General features: G+C 40.0%; 1 protein-coding gene and 1 long non-coding RNA gene across 2 annotated transcripts; both read right to left on the reverse strand.

Moving 5' to 3' along the window:
* Positions 1 to 203: 203 nt before the first annotated feature.
* LOC119479876 lies at positions 204 to 4,142 on the reverse strand. The gene is made up of 3 exons (XR_005204767.1): positions 2,744 to 4,142; positions 928 to 1,033; positions 204 to 245 (listed from the first exon to the last, which is right to left on the reverse strand). It is a non-coding gene; the product is annotated as an uncharacterized LOC119479876 (long non-coding RNA).
* A 9,396-nt stretch (positions 4,143 to 13,538) lies between these two features.
* LOC119479877 (tripartite motif-containing protein 16-like) lies at positions 13,539 to 15,404 on the reverse strand. The gene has a single exon (XM_037755851.1). It carries the CDS (start codon positions 15,360 to 15,362, stop codon positions 13,668 to 13,670), a length of 1,695 nt encoding a protein of 564 aa, XP_037611779.1. The 5' UTR covers positions 15,363 to 15,404; the 3' UTR covers positions 13,539 to 13,667.
* Positions 15,405 to 18,117: the final 2,713 nt, after the last annotated feature.

Here is an 18,117-nt window from a genome sequence, read left to right on the forward strand (position 1 = left end):
CATGTGTGTCATATACTGTAGCTAAAAACTCACCAACAAACAGGATGAGCACAGCGAAGGCTCCCTGCTCCAGAGGACTGGCTTGTGGGAGATCCTGCAGTTTGCTCCACACCTTGTCAAGAATATCCAGCACCTCCTCTTTCACCGGCATGCTGACTCTAAGACGCAGGTCCCGCACGGAGATATGAAAAGATGTCTCAGGTTTCTGCTTTCAAGAAGCCTTGACAGAACTCACACAGCTACACCTGAAAGCAACATGAAAATACAGTGAGTGAATGTATGCCTTCTTGTGAAAAGATGTTCTGAATGTACAAAGTTATTTCCATCTTCAGCTCCACCCTTCACGACTGCAATTTTATACTTCCACCCTGCAATTACCCCCCAAGCCTGGTAAGCGTATATGCCTTTTATCCCTAAATACTCGATGTGCTTCGCGAGCACTCACTCATTATATATCAGCACCCCGAATTAGCCCACTTATGAACTTCCTGTATGCGTAGGTGTGTGTGGATACAGCATGTGATTCCCTGCTCCAGCCTGGTCACATTTGTATCCACACACTGCACGTCCTGCATGCTCGGTTCAGTTATAAACAAGGCAGACTATTTCAGGTCTGGCATTTCAGGATTGAGGCCTGTCATCATCACTGGAGCAGCTGTGTGTGGGTGAGATCCCACGGGCTGATACTAGACAGGCTGCAGATACGCACACAGGGCTGTGAAATGGCAACAGAACAGGACATTGAAGACAGCCAGTCATCAAAGATCAACTCTGAATGGACACGTGTACTGTTATGATACACTCAGGGACTCATTTGACTAATGAGTCAAGTGTTTCACTATGTTTTATAATATCTCTTTTTTTACTTTACAACTAACTTGACAAATAAAATGGAACAAGGATCAGTAGAATACTTAATGGTCATACCAATAGGCCCTTTTCACAGCAGCCATTTGACATGTCATAGCAGTTGTAGTTAGTGTCACAGCCATTCCAGTGAGTCAGCATGTACAATACCAGAGCTCTGGCCCACCTAAATGGATCAGGGCCACAATTAATGTTATTAATTACACCTGTGTTTACCCTACAATGACATGCCAAACGGCTGCTGTGAAAAGGGCATATACTGTGCACTCTACAATACACACTATACTAAGTTATAGCCTACTATAGCCTACTGTCCTACAACACAGGAAGACTGGCCAGCAAACTGCATAACACACAAAAAGCACTATGCCATATTGTATTCCTTTTAGGCTAATTATTTTATGCAAAAAAAAACAACTTCTTTATCTTGATTATTTACAGCCAATATATTTATATGGATTCAATGCATCTATGTTTTACATAGTGTGTGTCCATCTACTATTGATTTTCATATTAAAATCAATACAATAATACAATAATTAGCAATTAAGTTGAATGTGATTCAAAGGCTTATTAAAAACATGTCATGTCATGTGAACTCCAGCAGAAGGGCTGACTGGGGTGGCAGTTACTGCCAGGAGGCCAAACTAGTTAGCAGGAGTTTGTTATTCTCCATTATGATTGAGTTAATGCTAGCTACTGCCTCATTTCATTTAGCTAGTTGTGTGGAATAACAAACTAACTTATCAAGATGTCGGTTAAAGGGACTGTTTGTAAGATTCAGAAATGCTTGTTAACAGCGACACCTGTGGCCGTTAAGTCAACGAAAGTCAGCGTCAGGCTCACTCTTGCTCGCTCTACATAGACATGAACGAGCATCGCTCAAAACAGTGAGGCGACACACGTCAGCTAAAACCACAATATCACTCTATATTTCACCTGCTTGGCAGTAATGTTAGCTGACCAGACGAAGGTCTCTCCATGAATCAATGCTGATCCTAATGTTTGCAAATTTCCCCACTGCGGGGCTAATAAAGGAATATCGTTTCTCACTGCAGAGCCCCGTCACTTCACAAGACACAGGAAACCTCTGTTGGTCTGGAGGAGCTGCAGCAGTTATTTCTGCACAAACGTTCACTTTACATTCACTACATATTCTCAGAGATAAACTAACTCTTCTGCAGTGTGTAGTGTGCACGCATGCACCTGAGGTGGAGCGAAAGAGCAAGTGAGAACGAGCGCGGTGTGTGAGTGAGGGCAAGCAGGCAGAGGAGCAGAGGAGCAGAGTACAGCAGAGACTCCCGCCCTTCGACCGCGGCCAACACTGTTTAACAGACGGGCTTCACTAGTTACAAAAAGGGGTTTTGGTGCTTACGTGTAGTTTGTGTTGGAGTCTCGTCTGAACAGCGTAGACACACGCGAGCGCACATATGCGAGCGCGCATGGGAAACCGACCCGGGTGATTTTTATACGTGTAAAAAGTTACAAACAGTCCCTTTAATCAAAATTGGCGCCGGCTAACAGTTAGCTTAAGTTAAACCAGCTTTCCCTTGATCTAATCTTATGGTAGGTCTTGCTCACATGAAGCAAAGCGGGCATCATATACCACTGGACACTTGACTACAAAATGCCACAGAAATTGTTTTTAAATACCATGGAAATAACCAAGTTAGTTACCTGTAGGAATACGTTTCACAAGACTTAGCAAGGTGCTATAGTATCATCATTAGGCTAAACTAGACTATATAACCTATATATACTATGATACTTCCTCAGTGGATGTGCAGGAGAGTCATCAGCAGACACAGTAAACACACTGTCTACAGGAAATGCAAATAAACATACATTATGTTAAATACACAAATAACTAACTTACCAAGATGTTGGCTCATCAAATATAGATAGTTTCATTTACAAATAACAGTATGAGAAGAAATAAATAACTAGATTAATTCAGTTAGCTTCAGTTAAAGCAGCTATAAAGTTAAAGCGTTTCATTCTACTGGACATTTGTCAACAACATGCCAAATATAATGTGAATTAAATGAAAATAGTAATTGTTCAGTTGTTTTTAAATAGCAGGAAATATAACTAACGTTAGTTACTGTAGTTACCTCCCAATTCCTGGCACTGGCGTTACTAGGCAACAGTTGAATAGGAAGGAATACGTTTCTCAAGGCTTACAGGTTTAGCGTATCATCATTAGGGGGGCAGTGGAGACTTGGCTTGGGAACCGGAGGGTCGCCGGTTCAAATCCCCACACAGACCAAGGTCGGACTGTGGACTGGTACCTGGAGAAGTGCACCAGACCCCACGGGTGCTCTAAAGGCCTAGTAGCTACCCACTGCTCCTAATAAAGGTTAAATGCAGAGTAATTTCACTGTGTTGTATATAGTGTACTGTGTGACAATAAAAGCTGATTTAGGCCTCCATTAGGCTTATGCTATAATACTTTCTCAATGTACATGCAGGAGAGTAACAGTAACATGCAAACACAATATACATGCAATCTACAGTAAATGCAAAAAAACCCCCATACATTATGGTAAATACACAATTATAAGACTATTATTAAACAAAACAAAAAAATAGATCTTAAATGTCTTGATGTTATCTAGTTGTTCAGGAAGTGTGTGTGTGACACCAGACTACTTCCTTGAATTGATTGAAGAGTTTTGTTGTCAATATTGTTGTGGTTGGCATACAGTCACAATGTTTTGGTTTAGAGATGAAGCAGTCTGCAGCTCTTACAGGAAGAACCATATTTCCTGACATCACTTTGTGCATCCTAAGTGCAGAAATACTGTTTACTGGTTATACGTTTTTTTAAGCTCTATTTGATTCCAGAAATTCCTTTCCAATGTAATCCCAAAAGTGCATTAACAAAGGTATATGCATACACAAAGGTGTAAATTTGTTCGTGGGTATATGCATTCTTTTATGGTTTTCAGGAACCCTGTCCAGCAGAAAATCTCTCCCCTCCTGTCAATCTGAAGAATGTGTGACCTCTGCTGCTGCACTGCAATCTCCTCAGGTCTTTGTCCGTCCACTGACTGCACTCCCACACCAAGTTTCATAATTAGCAGAGAGCATAGTCAGAGACCAAAACAAGCTGCAGAAATCCTACTATAATGAACTTCCTTATGTTGAAACTTGGATTTTAAGGTAAATAAGTGTCACTGAAACAAGCTTCTCTAGATTTTAATACACTTAGATGTTTTTTTTTTACTTTCTGAAAATTATTTTACAATTTACATATGAAAAGTAAAAAAAAAGTCTCTTACCGCTGCAGTGACTGTGCTTCACTTTAAGAGTGTCACAGTTTCCACTTGTTAACTCTTCTGTGCATGGAGAACCAAACTCAGCTGTACATAAAAAACGTCCCCACGATGTTTCACAGACTTCTTCTTGTTTTCACCCTCCCCCTCTTCTCCTCTCATTCGTTTTTCTGAAGTTTCTTTCTGCCTGCTGGTCTCAGGCTCTTCATCTAATTAGCCTGATCCAGTTCAGACTGGGAGACCAGCACTGGGTGTTTGGAGGTAATATGACTCTTTCAGCATATCAGAATCCGTCTGACTGCAACTGCTCCTGCTGTGGTGTGTGTTCACTTTCTCCTGTTCTCAGGGAGTTTGTGTACCTCCTCCTCCTCCCCTTTCACCCTCCCTCTCTCTCCCTCCAACCACTTCCCAAATGGACTTGCTCACTGCTGCTTACGCTGTCTCCCACTCCCCCTCACCCTCTGTCCTGTCTGTACATCTGAACACTCATTCACCTCTCTCTCTCTCTCTTTCTCTCTCTCTTGGTTGCTAAAGACCAGCTGTGCCAGGGCCTCTTTTTTGTCTTCAGTCACCGTGGAGACGAGGCTCCTTCTAAAAGGAGTAGGGGGGTGGTGTGCATCCATCTGGTGTCCCGCCAGCTGATATTTCTCAAGCGCATGTACCGTTTGTGTTTTCTCAACGATTTACTCTTGTTTCCTCCATGTGCACACATGAGAAGTTGTGCAACAGACATTTTCAGTAATGGAGAAATATATAAATCCGTTGGAGGCTGATTCCTCCCCCTGCAAGTCCTCCTCCATCTACATAAGAGGTGGGGTCTCCTTTGCTACGGAAAGGGTCTCGCAAAGAATGAGAGAAAGAACAATGAGGCTGTTCCTTACTCTTAGTTGTTTTCTGACATAGCGGCCTGGCTGCTGTGTGCTTTGATGAAAGTCAATTGTGTGTGCCAACGTGCTTTAGAGGATACTTGGACTTTCCCAGCTAGGCCCATGTATCCACAAATGGCCATTACTCATTTCCCAAAATTTATCAGAGCACCATACAGAGTTCCTGTTATGGAAGTGTGTTGAAGTTGAAGCTGTTGACAGGTGATATTAAAGCAGGGATAGGCAGAATATTCTTGGCATCATTGGGCAGAAATTCCATAATAACCTTTCAGCATATTGTAATCCAAGTGTTCTGAGAGATAACTAGACTTCTGCACCTCCTCATGGCTCTGTTTTCAGGCTTTAAAACATCTAGCCCGTGACGGGAGACTTTGGCCAATCACAGGTCATTTCAGAGAGAGAGCGTTCCTATTGGCTGTTCATTCAACAGAGGCAGCTCTCGCAAACTCCGATCAAATGTTTTCAAAAACATCTTGTAGTGTACTGTTTAGCTGTAAAATGAGAAAGTTTGCTCCGGCTGGTGGGCGGAGCTTGGTATTTCCTCAACTGATGTCAACATGGCTGCCGGGTCAAAAACTTTCTCATTTTACAGCTAAACAGTACACTACAAGATGATTCTGAAAACATGTGAGGAGAGAAATAGGCATTACAGTAACAGAATATTGATTCATAATTAATCAGCGCTGCCTAGTTTGACCGTTCCATCGGAGTTTGTGAGTGATTGACAGCTGCTCAGAGACGGCAAAGCTCCAGATCAGCTCTGATTGGTTGTTTTCCTCCGGTCTGCGAAATCTTGCAGATGCCATTAGGAGCACTGGAGGACACGGAGACACATGATTTTTTTCAGATTACCTGTCTCATGCACTACTTTCAGGATATAGTGACCGTTTTATAAAAATAACTTTTTAAAATTATATTTGCTCCAATCTCGCCTACTGCTACTTTAATTTAATTAAGTAATCTCCTTATGGATGATCTTGGGTGTGTGGGAGGGCTATTCACTCATTGACTCATCAGCACATTCATCATTGGACGGAAAATAATTCCTTACAGCTAGAACAAAAACAATATTTGACGTCCTTAAAAGTATATATGATAACTGTAGCTTTGTAGCAGTGAAAGTTTGGAAGTATGAGTTTCAGCCTACAACCAGAAATCTTCACTCATGAACTCATCCTCAATGTAAATTCACTGACCTCATCTCCATTCTGAATACTGGAGAAGAAAAGATTGATTGATTGTGGGGATGTCATTGACCCTGATGGAAAGGGTCAGTGGTTTATGTGTGAGTAGGGAGCACAGTGTGCAACAATAGGCTGATTTGCATTGACCCCTGTGTGATAGGATGTGGGGAGGCCTTCTGAATGGAGGCCAGTTGAGTCAGGCTCCACTCAGGCTTTGTTTTAGGCAGACTCAGTGTGTAACATGATAACACTTTAACCCTGTGACCCCTGACGCTGTCAGACACGGAGTGCACTCTACACCCTTAAAACCTTATCTGTAGCCTCACTGAGCCTAATACACGTGAGCTTGACTTTGTCTTTATTTTCATCCTGACGTACACAACTGTACAAGAATAAGATAACTTTAGAAGTCATCCTTTCTTTCTGGTATATTAGTTTTTTACAGTTTTATTTAAAAAAAAATGCAAAACTGTAAAACAGAGAAAAGCAGCAAATCCTCACACAGCTAATATTTGGCTTTTTTATTTATTAATTTGTTTGTTAATTTATTTGTTTTTATGAGTGCAAAATGACAAAACAATGAATACAGATTTCACAGATCTGACAAAATTAACAATTGGATGGATAGTAAAAGTTGGTAAGGACATTCATCTCTTTGGAACACTATGTTGACGGCATGTGTGGAGTCCCACAGAGCTCAATTCATGTCCACTTTGGTTTTGCTATGCTGATGACCATGGATGGATTACTGAACTACCAAGCACAGGGCCATGGACCCCCCTGGCCTTCACCTTCAAAATGTCCCTCAATGAGACTCAAAATTACCACAAAGAAACATACAAAGACAACAAAGAGACACAAAAAGACTACAGAGACCAAAACAACTACAAAGGAATGCAAAACAGCTGCAAAGAGACACAAAGAGACTCACAACGACTACGAAAAGAGGCAAAACGACCACAAAGAGACGCAAAGCAACTACAAAGAGATACAAAATGACCACAAAGAGACTAAGAAATCAATATCTTTATATTATTTAAAAAAAAAAGGTCACATACCAATTGAAGAAATGATCAGTATCAGCGATAATAAAGCGTTAACGCAATCGATCTTCCGGAGGTTGTTTAAGGCTCAGTTTCAGTAGAAAACCCAAGGAATCCATTGGTACCAACCATGTCATTCTAGCTTGTCGCTAAGGAGGCTAAATAACGCTCCAAAGTTACACTAAAAACGATCATGGCCATTTTCAAAGGGGTCTCTTGACCTCTGACCTCCAGATCTGCGAATGTAAATGGGTTCTATGGGTACCCACGAGTCTTCCCTTTGCAGACATGCCCACTTTATGATAATCACATGCAGTTTGGGGCAAGTCATAGTCAAGTCAGCACACTGACACACTGACAGCTGTTGTTGCCTGTATGGCTGCAGTTTGACATGTTATGATTTGAGCATATTTCTTTATGTACCTGTGAGGGTTTCTGGACAATATTTGTCATTGTTTTGTGTTGTTAATTGATTTCCAATTACAAATATATACAAACATTTGCATAAAGCAGCATATTTGCCCACTCCCATGTTGATAAGAGTATTAAATACTTGACAAATCCCCCTTTAAGGTACATTTTGAACAGATAAAACATGATAGTTGTGCACCAGTGTGTACGTGTATGAATATTTTGTGTGAGTGAGTGATTATGCAACTGCAAGCATACATTTTTTGTGCATATGGATCCTCCTGTATGTGAGGCAGAGGGAAGAAAGGCCTGAGTGTGAGTTAGAGAAGCGTTCTGAGAATTATGTGTGTGTGTGAATAATAATAACCCTGTTTATAGTGGTCTAAAAAATATTCCTTCTCGTTTATTTTCCTGTGTCCACACACTTAGCCTTCACCACAGCCGTGCCATTAGCTGCAAACAGCTCATCCATTAACTCACATAGTCAGGCTGACGATACATGCATGGAGGGTACATAACACAAATTGCTTTCATCACACAACACAACACAACCATTTGAATTGCTAAACAGGACATTTTCCCTCTGCTTTCAACTAGGACAAAGCTGCTCTGAATTCTGAGCAGATGTTTGCTTTCAATCGAATCTTTTTTTAACCCTTGATCAAACTTTTTTTTCCTCCAGTGTAGTGTTACCTGAGTTAGGCAACCATTCACGTGTGTGTTCTAGTTTAAGATTCAACTGTGGAGGACGATGCCACTTCTGCAACGTCTGCGCTGATGCTGTTTGACATATTGTCAAACAGCATGATAAGACTTCACTGCAGGTCAGATCTTCCTCATGCTGCACCCTGAAAACGCCCCATTCCAGTCATTACAACAACAGCTGGTATTGATATTTCAGTATGAACTTATTCAGCCTCAACCTTCAGAGGGAGTGGTCGGCTCATAGCCATCAAGCCCTGTGATGCAGCAGACTGTCATGCTGTCAAAAATAGGAAAAATGGCTTTTCTGTTCTGACTGGATCTCCAAGTGTCTCATCCTGGCTACAGAAATTGACACGTGAGTCAGTAATATCAGCGGATTTCAAATGAATCAATCTATTCATGACGCCACCAAGGTAGATTCACATTTAGGACAACAAAAATATCTTCCACTCTCTTTCACTGTTTACAACAAGCTGATCTTCCTGTTTTACTAGCCCTAATGACATAATGTCTCCATCCCAATCCTCTTTAAAGCAACAGTGTGTAACATTAGCAGATCTATTAGCAGAAATGGAAAATAATATTAATGCATTTTAGCTTAGAATGAGCATTTCATATCTACACAGGGAGCCGGTCCTCTTCAAAGAGTATAGAAGCAAAGAGGAGAAACTCAGGTGCTTTTTTGACAATGGCTGCTAGATGGCGCTGCAGTATAGTGCTGCTGCCATTTTGGACTGAAAACACCAATGAGTCCATGGCCATGAATGTATAAAGAGACGTCTGTAAATCAGAAGATCATTTTTTTTTAGTACAAACACTTAAATAGTCCTCATTTAAATCATTATGTCCTAAAAGTTGTAAAATGAACTAATAGCTGAATCCAGAGTTATTTTCCTCGGCATAATGAACGTGCATCAGACCCACGGGACTGCACCGCCCCCTACCAGCTTCCTCTAGCTGTATGTGGCTGTAATAACGGATATATTGGCTGTAATTCATCACTTTTATTATCTTCTCTAATACACCCATGGGCTGTATGCTGTAAGCCTGTACCGTGGTGGATGTATTAACGTCTCTGTTCCCAAACAACCGGCTATCGGCCAGTAGCTAGTAGTGCTAGTAGCATGACATAAAGAAGAATTTAATATAGTTGTAGGTTATTTACTAACACGCAGGGCAAAAGCCCAGGACACAACCTCTTCTACATCCATGGTCTGTGGTCTATTGGACTCCATTTTGGATCCTTGACATGAAAAAGTTTGAGATTGCTCTCAAAATCTGTGTGCTGGATTTTTCTAACTTCCTTCTATGTCCATCGCTCACTTTATGCTCCTCTAGGAAGCAGCCGGGCAAAAAAGCTTAATAAATAAATAAGTAAATAGCTATAATAGTATGAATATTTATAATATTTCTATTGTTCATCACAGGCTATTTCGGTAGAGACATAAAAATGATGACGATAGAATAGGAATAATATTGTTTTACTTTAGTACGGCACTTTGTAGGCGGACATTTTATCGGCGTCCAGTAGTTGCTCACAGTCCAAAATGATGGAGGCGTAGCTCTGCTGCAGTTAACTTTCACTTTGTCCTCTTCACAGAGTACGCCATGTTGCTCCGCCGTGTTTCTACAGTAGTAGTACAAGATCCTTTCATGTTCTTATGTTCCATGAAGGCCACCGTAGTTCTCCTACACACTTGTGAAAGAGTGTAGAGAGTGCAAAACCGTGGTACCTTTAATTAGTTGTAAGAAGAAGATTTCATGACCCACCTCTCATAGAACTATGGCACAGAAATTTCTTTCATTGGGTGAAATGCACTTATTCATTTCTTTTCTCCACACAGAGTGCCTAGGACACATATAACAAAGCACTAGTTATATTGTCATATGTGTCTTTTACATTTATTTTAATTTTATTTATTCCAAATTTAACCCAGTGAGAGATCAGAATATATGACTATTTTGATGAGCAGTTTTCTCCACTTATCTATTATAATAAGTATGTATAAAATAATATTGAACAATCATAGATAGGATGGAGCTGTGAGGGGACAAAATGAATTCCTGTGGACTGTAGATGGAGTAATGCATGGAGGCATAACTGGATTCATTCAGGGACCTCTAGTACTGGCTGTGGCATGTATAAGACTGGAGCATGCCCTCTAGTGGTGTAAATAACATATAACACTGCTTGTAGCAGAAGTGGGCTGAATCATTTTGCAGCAGTCCAACTACACAGTTCAGTCAGCTGCCACATAACCCAGCACCTACAACAAAAGCCTCACATTTCTAAAGCAGGGGGAGGGTGGGGGGGAAGCTTCATTAGGGACAGAATAACATCTGTATACTATTATCTAGGGCTGTCAATCGATTGAAATATTTAATTGTGATTAATCACATAATTGTCCATGATTAATCATACATTTTTTTACATGTTCAAAATGTACCTTGAATGGACTTTTGTTGCGCTACTCTGAATTCCTTAACACTTTTGGTATTCCTGTTACCCTAAAGGCATTCGCCACAGTTATGGATGATATTCCTTCTGGAAGTCTAACTCTCCTAAAAGGAGCAGAAAGACTAGTTTGTTTGAATTTGTCTGAAAACTACTTTAAGAAAAAATAATCATAACATACGTTCATTGTTTCAAAAAAGAGATTACTAGTGCCCCCTGCTCTACCCTATTGGTCTAGGTTTGTTGATGATTTAAACTGGGGAAATATTTGGAATCTTCCATACAAATCTCTTCTTACTCTTTTTCATTCTGTATTGCTTTCAAATATTTATTCACGTGCAGATAAACTTCTCATTTATTGTTATATAGAAGTGGTGTACATCATCTGAAAGCTGGGAACCTGAAGATTAATTTGAGATGCAGCTCAGAACTGTGTGTCACGTTGTTTTAGTCAAAAATGAGAAATAAATATGAATTAATCATTTAAAATAATAATGTGAATAAGGTGAATGTGTTTAAGGGCATAGAACATTATTATGGAAGTATATGATGACCACTCCCATGTTTTATTATGTTTCATAAATTGTTGCAGCAATTTTTGGGTTTACAGCATTTGTTACACAGATTTGGTGCTAAATTTAACCATTTTTTACCACTCAAGAATTGATAAAAAAATTATCAATGATCCCTCCAAAATACCACATTAAGACACCAAGACCTTGAGGAACACCAGAGAAAAAGCCATTCTGTGATTTGGTATCAAAAACTGCGATTGGATGGCAAGCACTTCTGTTGTATAAACTGCTCAGAAAACCCCCTTATTTTCAATCTAGCTAGGAAAGCCATCCATCCTCTGAATGCTCTAGGTCTCTAGTTTGATCCATCCATCCTCTGAATGCTCTAGGTCTCTAGTTTGATCCATCCATCCTCTGAATGCTCTAGGTCTCTAGTTTGTGGCTGTAAAGTTTCATGAGGCTGTGATTATCCTAGAGGTCACCACAGGCCATTTTATACAGTGAGGTCAACTTAAAATCTCAATAAAATGAAATGTCTCCTATGGGGACTAACATCATCACACATGAATATAATTGGGCTCATTGGATCCACAAGAATCTCAGCTTTACAGTGAGACCCAATTTATGTAATTCAATACTTTTTAGGAACCCCAGTATGCAGAAATATTTAAATACACCATGCATGCAAAAAGAACTGCATGTGATTATCATAAAGTGGGCATGTCTTTAAAGGGGAGACTCGTGGGTACCAATAGAACGAGTAACATGTTCCTGCAGTAAAGGAGGCTGCAGTTTCAGGGCCGCATGTGTAGGACCCTAGTTTTTTGCGAAGCTTACTGTCTTCAGTGTAAATGCTTATTTAATACTCATTGTTTTGAATTAAGTTTAAATAATCGTAATAATTAAACTGTGTTATCAGCCAGTCATGTGGGCTATTTCTAACTAGGGTCCTAGGACTGCGGTCTTGAAACGGCAGCCTTCTTTACTGCAAGAACATAATTGTATAGAAACCCATTTTCATTCACATATCTTAAGGTCAGAGGTCAAGAGACCCCTTTGAAAATGGCCATGACAATTTTTCCTCGTCAAAATTTAGCCTTAATTTGGAGCGTTATTTAACCTCCTCGACAAGTTAGCATGACATGGTTGGTACCAATGGATTCTTTAGGTTTTCCAGTTTCATATGATACTAGTATCTTCACTAGATTTCACAAGACTGAGCCTGCTACAACCTCTTAAGAATGTCGGCCGGAATAATAATCCATAATTCTTTTTTAGGGGTGTTGAGATAAAAATTAGGTGTGCTTGAGCACCCCTTAGACTCTAAAATCGCCCCTGAATCTCAGAAAAAGGAGGTCTGGTGCTTTCTCTCTTAAGAAGACCCATGCAGTGGAAGAGCTACAGCAAGATATAAATACATCAATACAAATATCCATTAAACATTTAGAGCACAGAGAAGTTTACAGCTTCATGCAGAGAATCATGAGCAGTGATCGCCTCCCCGGCTAAACAGACACAGGAAGGAGTGCCACCTAAAGAGACTGAAACATTTACAGAACAACTAATGAGAAGATGTCAAAGTACCACCCATAAAAGGAAAAAGTCCAATGTTCTCTGGACAAAGCCAGACCATGACATACACGTCTTGTTCAGCAAGATAAACTTCACAATTGAACCCCACTTTTATGATTTTTGAAGCATGAATGCAATTGGCAGAAGTAAAAAGCTAACGTTAGGCTATAAACAGATTACACCACGGTTGCATGAGTGCGAATATACACAACGAGGCTGTAAAGGCGGACGAGTCGGCGTGATGACGTTTAGTAGTTTCATTTAGCCACTTGTTAGCAAAGGCTTAAAAATTCACGAGTGGGATATTTACTGACGTATTTTATATCGTAGAACAAAACATTAAAATCTCTTCAGCTTGTGTTAACTACAGACCTTATTTCAGTCATTTAACTAAAAACCCATTCAATAACCCATTGACTTCCTGACGAGGGAACCGGAAGTGCTAAAATGCTAACTCATTTCTGGGTTTTAGGACTCATTCCTGTAGCACTCTATAGTCATGTTCGTTGTTTATATTCCTAATGATCAGGGGGAGTGTCTTTGGAGGGAGGCCTGAAGAGACGGACTGTCAGTGTTGCCGACTTGGCGACTTTTTATCTCTAGATTTAGGGACTTTTGGAGCTAGTGCTTCTAGCTATTTTCATTGGAAAAGAGTTGGCAACACTGGGCTGGATTTTTCGGTCGGATCATTTTAAAAATCTAGCGTACTCTTGCTAGTCTACCAAGATTACACACCCTTGCTTTACATGTCTATTTGAGTTTACAGAACTCAGCAGTTGAAAGAATAAGCCAAAATCCAGCATAGAGAGGCTCAGTAAAGGTGGTCTGGATTCTGTGGAGGAGAGTCATGGTTTCAGAGACACCGTAGAAGGACAGAATACCAGCACTGTGATCCAGGTACACTCCTACTCTGGGGGGACGTTTTTTGTAAAAGCTTAATGCCCAAGATTTGTCACTACTTCCAAATCTACAATCATTCCCCCACTCTGTTCTGCCGATGCTCTTGTATGCGACTGCTATGAAAACTTCTCTCCCGCTCCACTCCACCTCCCAGTAACAACGACCAGTCAGACTCTCTCTACTCAGGACCTGATGCTCTTTAGTGAATCTGTCTGGGTGACTAGGATAAGACTGGTGTTTTGTAACAAACTCTGCTTTCCTGTTCCCCTCAGATAAAAACACCAGTGTGTGTGCTGTGTTTGGATCCAGCGTGATTTCACATGAATATTTTAAGAATTCAGCTCTGGTCTTGGGCTCTGGTGAATTTGACAGTAAAACATCGACTTCAGTCACTGTCAGTGAGATTTTTGTCCACTTTTCACTCAGAACGTCCTGTAGTCTATCTCTGACTTCCAACACAGCCGCTGTCACGTCCTCAAAGTAGCGCAGAGGACGGCTATTGATGCTGGATGAGATGAGTTGATGTGTAGATTCGCTGATTGGTGACAGTGAGGGGTAGCTGTGTAGAAACTGGTTGTGATCCTCTGTGTGTGACAGCAGCTTCAGCTCAGCGTCTCTCCTCTTCAGCTCAGCGATCTCCTGCTCCAGCTTCTCCTGAAGCTCTTTGACTCGACTCACTTCACTTTTCTGCTGGGATCTGACCTGCTGCTTCACATCAAAGCTTCTGTTCTCCATGAGACGGATCAGCTCGGTGAAGATCTTCTCACTGTCCTCCAGTGCTTTATCAGCAGAGCGATTGACAGCCTCCACTTCCTGTTGGAGCAGCTTCACATCTTTCTCTCTGTCCTGGATCCTCTGCTGGATGTCGTGTTGACTCACCTCCAGCTCTCTCTGCCTCTCGGTCCTTTCTGCTGCAGCTGAGACGGTGTCGTGGCCTTTATGTTCATCCAGAGAGCAGAAATAACAGATACACTGCCGATCAGTACGGCAGAACATCTCCATCACCTTATCATGATGAGAGCAGATGTTCTCCTGGAGCTTCTTGGAGGGCTCCACCAGCTTGTGTTTCTTGAACGGAGCTGAGTCATAATGAGGCTGGAGGTGTTTCTCACAGAGAGAAGCCAGACAGATGAGACAGGACTTTAGGGATTTCAGTTTCCTCCCAGTGCAGACATCACAGGCCACATCTTCAGGTCCGGCATAGCAGTGATCAGCAGGAGCAGCTTGGAGTCCAGTCTTCTTCAGCTCCTCCACTAAATCTGCTAACATGGTGTTTTTCACCAGGACAGGCCTCGGTGTGAAGGTCTGCCTACACTGAGGGCAGCTGTAGATTGTCTCCTCATCCTCTTCATGCCAGTGGGTTTTAATACAGTTCATGCAGTAGCTGTGTCCACAGGGAATAGTCACCGGATCCTTCAGTGGATCCAGACAGATGGAACAAGAGCAGTTTTCCCAGTACAGCTGAACTCCTTTCTCTGCCATTTCACCTCTCAGTGCCGACTTCCCTATAACTGAAACTAGTTTGAGCTTTGATCTAAGCAACATGTGTTATGCAGTGAATGGGGCCTGTCAGCTCTTGCTCTTCACCACCATGTTGGTTACACCCAAACTGTAGATCTGAAAGGGAGGGAGTGGAGCTGGCTGTGTGTGGGAGCAGGAAGAGGAGGGAGGGGTTATCAGGCTCCGATTCATTCCGGGAAGAGGAGCAGCACTTTGTTTCCTCATTTAAAATAAAGCCTCGGTTAAAACCTGCTCCCCGTCTGAAAACATTGAAGTTTTTAGTTTTAGTTCAGTTTAGTAGTTGTATAATAATTTTCTCCCATATTAAAATTATATACTTTGAAGCATTTGTTTCAATATATGTATAATGATATATGTGCATACTTAAATATGCACACATACACACACACACACACACCTACATACACAACCATACATAAACAGAAAGATGTTAATGAAAAATAAATAAATATGTAATAATAATAATAATAATAATAATAATAACACAAATAATAAAAATAATAGATAAATAAATGAATAAACAAATTAAAAACAGATAAATAATAGATAGATTAAAAGATGATAAAAACAAGTATAAAATAAAAACAAAATAATCATAAAAACAGTAATAAAATAATAATAATAATTACGCTTATACATCCAAGACTAATGTACACGACACACACCAACCTGTATACATGCATATATACATATTAACAATATTACAGTAATAAGCCTGAAGCACCAATAACATCTAAGTGGATGAGTAGTTAGATAACCAAACTGAAATTATATGTACCCAGGACATCATAGCACCATTAAAAGGTACTTTAAAGGCATTTGTGACACTTCGATTTCAAAATAATGTAATAAGTTTGTTTGGAAATAGCGGGCTGTTGGTAACCCATTTTGCCCGGGTGAGTGGCTGAAAAGATGACCACCAGTCTCGGAGTACAAAATGTAAATTATCTGTATCTTTACTTTGCCAGTTCTCTAAAATATTGGAGAAACTGTTCATTGGAAGATTAGATAACTACATTGAAAAGCACGATTTACTGACAGACAGTCAATACGGGTTCAGAGCAAACAGATCAACAGCAATGGCATGGAGCTAACAGAAGAAATAACCAGTTGTATTAATCACAAGAAGTATGCGGTAGTATTTATAGATTTTAAAAAAGCATTTGACACCATTGATCATGATATATTATTCAATAAAATGGAAAGGTATGGTATAAGAGGGGTAGTACTGAACTGGTTGAGAAGTTATATAGGAAACAGGCAGAAGTACGTGCAAATAGGGGACTATAAATCAACATGCTCAGGTATTACTTTAGGGGTCCCACAGGGATCAGTATTGGGTCCAAAACTGTTTATTATGTATATAAATGACATAGGTAGGGTATCAAGGACACTGAATTTAGTTTTATTTTCAGATGACACTAATATTTTTTGTTCTGGGGAAAATCTGCAGCAGCTTTTGGAGGTGGCCCCATCAGAAATCAGAAAATTGCAACGGTGGTTTGACAGAAATAAATTGTCATTAAATTTGGACAAAACTAAATTTATGTTATTTGGAAACCAAAAAATAGACATACAAGTACAAATGATAATAGATGATGTGACTATTGAAAGAGTATATGTAAATAAATTTCTGGGTGTTGTACTGGACCACAAAATCTGCTGGAAAATTCAGATAAATAATGTAAGAACAAAGCTGGCAAAGAGCATAGCAGTCTTAGGGAAAACAAGACACATACTGGACCATAAATCACTGCACATTCTGTATTCTTCACTTGTATCACCATATCTGAATTACTGTGTAGAAGTTTGGGGTAACACTTATAAAAGCAACATACAACCATTATGCATACTACAGAAGAGAGCAATCAGGATAGTAAATAATGTGGGATATAGAGAACACACGAACACACTGTTTTTGAAGTCACATGCATTGAAATTTATGGATTTGGTCAAATTTAAAACCGCAATAATTATGTTTAAAGCAAGACATAATTCACTTCCGGGGAATATTCAAAAAATGTTTTGTGACAGGGAGAGGGGTTATAATTTAAGAGGAAAATTTAATTTTAAAAAGCATTGTGTTCGTACAAAAAAGAAGAGTATGTGTATTTCAGTCTGTGGGGTGGATTTGTGGAATGGGTTGGGTGATGGGTTGAAGGGGAGCACAAATATAAATCAATTTAAAAAGCTATACAAGAAAGATATTTTTGGGAGGTATATGGTTGAGGAAGAGTTGTGTTAAAGGTTGGTTATATACTTTTTAACTCCAGATGGATTTGTGGGTTGTAAATAAACTTGGGATGCTGTTCATATATTCAACTTGGGATGTAAATAAATCTGGGATAGTTTTTATATTATATTATATTATCATTCTATGATATATGAGTTAATAGAGGAGAAGTGAGAAAGGGGTAGGGTAATATAAGTTTTTCTTCTACCTACTCCTTTTTGGACACTATAACTCTTGTTTTGTTTGTTATTATTTTGTATCTGTTTTTATTTATTATATGTTCGAAATAAAGTCTTTCATTCATTCATTCATTCATCTTTATTTCATGAGCTACAATCGACTATCTAAAGCCTGTATAGGGGATCACTCTGCTATGGCTGTGTAGTACCGGGCGGCCGCTGTCGTGCCAAAAAGTGATCGTCAGCCAAAAATTGATTTGTAACAGAATAATCACAATTGTGGCCAAACAAGTATTTGCAGTTTAGTTGTCAGGCATGTCATTTGTGTGATATAGGCATTAATAGGCTATTATTGTTTCCGATAATG

The sequence above is a fragment of the Sebastes umbrosus genome, chromosome 20 (assembly GCF_015220745.1).
Source record: "Sebastes umbrosus isolate fSebUmb1 chromosome 20, fSebUmb1.pri, whole genome shotgun sequence".
In the NCBI taxonomy this organism is placed as follows: Eukaryota; Metazoa; Chordata; class Actinopteri; order Perciformes; family Sebastidae; genus Sebastes; species Sebastes umbrosus.

Coding starts and splice junctions, on each gene's coding strand:
- LOC119479877 (XM_037755851.1), bottom strand. CDS start 15,362: ATGTTGCTTAGATCAAAGCTCAAACTAGTTTCAGTTATAGGGAAGTCG.